General features: G+C 47.8%; 1 protein-coding gene across 3 annotated transcripts in view; it reads right to left on the bottom strand.

The window, feature by feature from the left end:
- Positions 1 to 923: 923 nt before the first annotated feature.
- The window catches only part of MORN4 (MORN repeat containing 4), a 19,772-nt gene continuing 15,218 nt past the window's right edge, over positions 924 to 5,477 (bottom strand). For 2 of the 3 annotated variants that reach the window (XM_025396882.1, XM_025396883.1), the window contains 3 exons: positions 3,568 to 3,682; positions 3,034 to 3,143; positions 924 to 2,780 (listed from right to left, as the gene is read on the bottom strand). In XM_025396882.1, the coding sequence (XP_025252667.1) occupies positions 2,632 to 2,780; positions 3,034 to 3,143; positions 3,568 to 3,682 (374 nt within the window). In that variant the 3' untranslated portion in view covers positions 924 to 2,631. The remainder of the gene's footprint in view (positions 2,781 to 3,033; positions 3,144 to 3,567; positions 3,683 to 5,477) is intronic. The other variant, XM_025396884.1, reaches the window with a different exon arrangement.

Below are 5,477 nucleotides of genomic sequence, written 5' to 3' on the forward strand. Positions count from 1 at the left end.
AAAAAAAAGATGCTTTCTCCAAAAGATTTAACCTTTTTCAGTGGTAATATTTGACTAGTGGCAGAAAAATGGAGATACATTAAAAAAAAATTACTCATTAAAAAGAAAGTGTAAGGTTAAAAAAAGAGGTAAATAGACACTTGTTTAGGGCAGAGGCTAAAGGAGAGAAAATAAAAGATCTCAATCTTCAACCCAAAACCAGGCTCTGAATGGCACTAAAGCTTGGGGCTTAGTGCCTGGGGTCCTCTCACAGGCAACTTCCAGAGGAGCTGGGCTCAGAAGAGAATCAAGTTTAGGACTTGGAGGAATAGTTAAGGCTAGGCAGCCAGGGTAGTGTACTGAGTAAGAGCTCAGCCTCTGGGCTTAAACAGGTCTGGGTTTAAGTTCTGGGATCTGCCCCTTAGTGTCTATGGGACCTTGGAGAAACTGCTTAACTTCCCTGAGCCTCATCTGTAATACAGGGATAATAATAGTACCTTCCTCCAACAAGGATGCATGTAAAAGGGTCAGTGTGGGGTCAATGTTCCACCACTCTCCCATTGCAGAGAAAGGGAAACTCCGGCAGCAGTGGACCTGCCAGAGGTAACCCAGCAGGTGTGGCCATAACTAGTCTCAGGACTTACGCACTCTGATGCTCAGGGTGAGAGGGGTCCAGTAAAGGGAGACGGAGTCAGAAAGACTTGGTTACAAATCCCACCCAGCTGTGCCACCTACTAGTTGTGGCAGCCTGAGATTGTCTGATTCAAGTAAGGAAAAAAAATTCCTATGTCCTCCTCTGTAGAGGCTGAGAAAATTAAATGACTTGATATATATAGTAAAGTGTGCAGGGTCAGTTCCAAGGGCTAATCTGATTAACTTTTACAAACAGCAAATGGGTTGATATTCATGAAGACGCAGGGCCAGAAAGTCAAGAAAACTAGGTATAGGCAGTTCTGGTGATTTCTTTATTCTTTATAAACACCTTTTTCTACAGTACAATTCAGAGAATAAATAGAGGCACACGGCTATAACTTCCACCACCATCTGCTGTTGAGGAGACATTTAGTGTGAGGCTAGGGGGCTAGAGGTGGGGGACGTATTTGGGTACCAGGGTAACGGGAGGCCTCCGTGATAAACTGCAGAGATCCCATCAGTAAGGTCTGACTGCGGCCTGACGGTCAAGGCTCATGATAGAAGAGCTACAGTGAGCCAAATGCTCCTTTAGTTCCCTACAGTCCTAGAGTAGGTCCAGTTCTACCAAAACCCCAGGGGTTTGGGTGAGTCTGATTTATCAGTCCACTGGGAAGAAACTGTGTCAGCCCAAGCCATCCCTACGAATTCAGTTCACTCCATGGTAGGGCCTGAAATGGCCTAAATATTCTACCCTTTTCCCTGGAGTTAGTCACATATACAATTAATAAGATTACTGTTTACGTGAGTTTTTTTCTTGACTGTCCCAAAAAGGGATCCTGTTCCCCATCTAAGGAAGGAGAGAGGCACACACATGGGGATTATCTGCTGTAACTTGGTGAAGGAAGACTGTCTGTCTTCTAAAGGGAGGAGGAAATAGCACTCTTACCGAATCCTTCTCAGGGGCATAGGCAGGAATGAATACCAGTCTGATCAGACCAAGTGAAAGCCTGGAGCTATGATTCTAACTAGCATGAGGAGTAACATACGGAAAAGCTCTGCCAGCCAGGCACAGTGGCTCACACCTGCAATCCTAGCACTCTGGCAGGCCCAGGCAGGAGCATCGCTTGAGCCCAGGAGTTTGAGACAAGCCTGAGCAACATAGCAAGACCTGGCTCATTTTTTTATAATAATAAAATAAAAGGCTGGGCGTGGTGGCTCACGCCTGTAATCCCAGCACTTTGGGAGACCGAGGTGGGTGGATCACAAGGTCAGGAGTTCGAGACCAGCCTGGCCAACATGGTGAAACCCCATCTCTACTTAAGAAAATACAAAAATTAGCTGGGTGTGGTAGCGCACTCCTGTAGTCCCAGCTACTCAGGAGGCTGAGGCAGGGGAATCGCTTGAACCTGGGAGGTGGAGGTTGCAGTGAGACGAGATTGTACCACTGCACTCTAGCCTGGACGACAGAGTGAGACTCCATCTCAAAATAATAATAATAATAATAATAATAATAATAATAAAATTAAAAAAGAAAAGCTCTGGCCTTGACTTTCACAGGGCTGCTCCACTGAGCCACCCCTATCTTTTTCCTGTTTCTCCAGGGTGGCACAGAGCACTGGCCCTAAGGTGGGGTAGAATCACCTGCCCCAAAAGCAGCAGAATGAAGGTTCTGTATCACTTGGCAGAAAATGAAGCAGAAGGGTCACAGCAGGCTGCACTGGGTAACCTGAGGTCTTAGGAACAGAGTATCAACAGTGAGAAGAGGCGGTTCCTCTGTCCTCCAGCACACAAGGGTCAGGGAAAGACAGAACCACCAATGACTGAGCAGCGTCCGCTGGCCAGCATCCTCAGCACTTTTCTGCGGTCCAGTTCTGGAATGGCAGGTGACAGGGCACATACAAGACCTCTGCTCCACTGTCATTGTCAACTCATCTCGGCTCTGGTTCATTTGTTCACCTCGAGTCAACAAGGGGCGCACTGGCTTTACCCAATACTTGTCAGCTGGTGCCCACCGCGCTGTCAGGCAGTGAGATTTCTGGCTGACTTGGAGGCGCTCTGGGCCCGCTGAACGACGGCAGAACACTTCTCACGCCGCAGCAGCTTGTTGTTCTCAAAGAGACCTTCATTGCGGGGGATTCCATGAGAACCATCGGGGAAAGTCAGCAGGCCTTTGAGGAGGGCAGAGAAAACATGGGAGTAACAATGGCGTTAATGTCTCAAAGGTGAGCTTGATATGTTGAGGCTGAAGAAGAGAAAAACTCGCAGCTCTACTCAGGAGCACTCTATTGGTGAGTTCAATGGATAGGCGTCAGGGATGGCCGCTATGGATTGCTGGACCCCCGCAGGATTAAAACGAAACAGGTATATTTCCACCCATATTATGCCCACCTAAGTCACCCATCCTGCTGGGCTGCAACTTACCAAAACCATCTACTCTGCCATTTTTAAATTCCCCCTCAAACGTCATGTTGTCGTATCGAATGAAGACTCCGACGCCATTAAACTTGCCCTGGGCAAACTCCCCCTCATACCTGCAGAAACACCAGAAGTTAGCCTTCAGTGGGAAGTTAGCTGTCCAGATTAATGGAGTTGAGCAGCTGCCAAGGAGCAAGGAGCAATGCCAAGGAGCAAGCCGATTCCACCTGTCACATAGCTCCATCTACCCATCTATTCCCAGCCAGCAGAGAAGGATCAGAGTATATATGCCATGAAGCCCTGATCTCAACGAAAGAAGACAGGACGGGAATGGGAGTGGGGTGGAAAGTCACTCACTTGGTTGACATTTCAAATTTTAGGTCCACTTAAAAAATAACCAATAAAAGGACTACTTAGTCCTCATCTGTGTTCTGCAGGGAGTGAGACAAGCTCAGGATTGACCAAATATTTACCAGTGTCCCATTTTTATGTCAGACCCTCCCTTATTTAAGGCTAAGAAAGGAATGACCTCATACCCACCTTGAACCATCTGAGAAGGTCAATACCCCAAAGCCATTAAAGAGCCCATTCTCAAAATGACCCAGGTAGGTGCCACCATCTGCAAACATCAGTTGACCAAAACCATGCCTGCGGCCTGAACAAAGAGAAGGACAGGTGTCAGGTTGGAAGGAGGCAGTTTCAGGGTCCCTTCTTACTCTTCTAGCATCCCTTACTTGCCATCACCCTACCCACAAAGAAAACAAGAGAAGCAGTGACATTAGCAGGGCAGAGGATTATTAGCCAGAGTCAGGCACTGGGAAAACCTGGCTCCTGGGGCCTTCCCATCTTATCACTACAGATTACAGCAGGTCTACCCAAGTATGAATAAGAGAGCACTTAAAAATAACAACAGCTGGCCAGGCGCAGTAGCTGATGCCTGTAGTGCCAGCATTTTGGGAGGCCAAGGTGGGTGAATCATGAGGTCAAGAGATCAAGACAGTCTGGCCACCATGGTGAAACCTCGTCTCTACTAAAAATATAAAAATTAGCTGGGTGCAGTGGCGCGTGCCTGTAGTCCCAGCTAGTCGGCAGGCTGAGGCAGGAGAATCACTTGAACCCGGGAGGCGGAGGTTGCAGTGAGTCGAGATCGGGCTACCGCACTCCAGCCTAGGCAACAAGAGCGAGACTCCGTCTCAAAAAAACAAACAATAGCTGGCTGGGTGCAGTGGCTCACGCCTGTAATTCTAACACTTTGGGAGGCCGAGGAGGCAGGTGGATCACCTGTGGTCAGGAGTTCGAGACCAGCCTGGCTAACATGGTGAAACCCTGTTTCTATTAAAACAACAAAAAATTAGCTGGGCATGGTGGTGGTGTGCTCCTGTAACCCAGCTACTCAGGAGGCTGAGGCAGGAGAATCCCTTGAACACAGGAGGTGGAGGTTACAGTGGGCCGAGATCATGCCATTGAACTCCAGCTTGGGCAACACGTCTCAAAAAAATAAATAAGTAAATAACAATAGCTAACATTTATATTTATAGTGCCTTTACTATGTGCCAGCCTCTCTTCTTTTTTTTTTTTTTTTGAGACAGAGTCTCGCTCTGTCACCCAGGCTGGAGTGCAGTGGTGCGATTTTGGCTCACTGCAACCTCCGCCTCCTGGGTTTAAGTGATTCTCCTGCCTCAGCCTCCCCAGTAGCTGGGATTACAAAGTGTTGGGATTACAGGTGTGAGCCACTGTGCCTGCCCTAAATTACTGAGTCTTGAGAAATTGTACAGGTGTGATGTGACCTTGCCTCCTTCAATCCCACGCCTTTCTTCCTGGTTTTCAAATACCTGGTGTCCCCTCTAATGTGGCCTGTTAGAGGAGAGACTTTCTGAGGCTCTACTGGGTGGGCTGTATCCACCACAAGAACTCCCCTGAATTCTGTTTGAAAGGCATGATTACTCCTGCAACATCTTGCTCTGTTTTCTGGTCAGTTCAGAGAGTAAGCACAGCTCCACTGACGTAACGAAGCTCAAACCAGTGCTGCCAATCAGGCTGTTAGATTTGCCCAGCAGCTTTAAGGTGCTAATGGGGTACTGGTTTTTTTTTCCTCAGAGAGGCAGTGTAGTTAGATGTTGAGGACACTGAGTCAGGCTGCCTGCTGTGTTTGCCTTCTTGTTCTACCACTTAAGAGTTCTGTGATCTTGAGTAAGTTACTTAGCTTCTCCTTGCCTCAATTTCCCCATCTGTTAAATGGGAATAATAATAGTATGTGCCTACCTGATAAGGTTGTCAAGAGGATTAAATAAGATGATAAATACAAAACGCTTAGAAGAGAGGGTATGGGCCGGGCGCGGTGGCTCAAGCCTGTAATCCCAGCACTTTGGGAGGCCGAGACGGGCGGATCACGAGGTCAGGAGATCGAGACCATCCTGGCTAACACGGTGAAACCCTGTCTCTACTAAAAA

Source organism: Theropithecus gelada, chromosome 9 (genome assembly GCF_003255815.1).
Source record: "Theropithecus gelada isolate Dixy chromosome 9, Tgel_1.0, whole genome shotgun sequence".
Taxonomy (NCBI): Eukaryota; Metazoa; Chordata; class Mammalia; order Primates; family Cercopithecidae; genus Theropithecus; species Theropithecus gelada.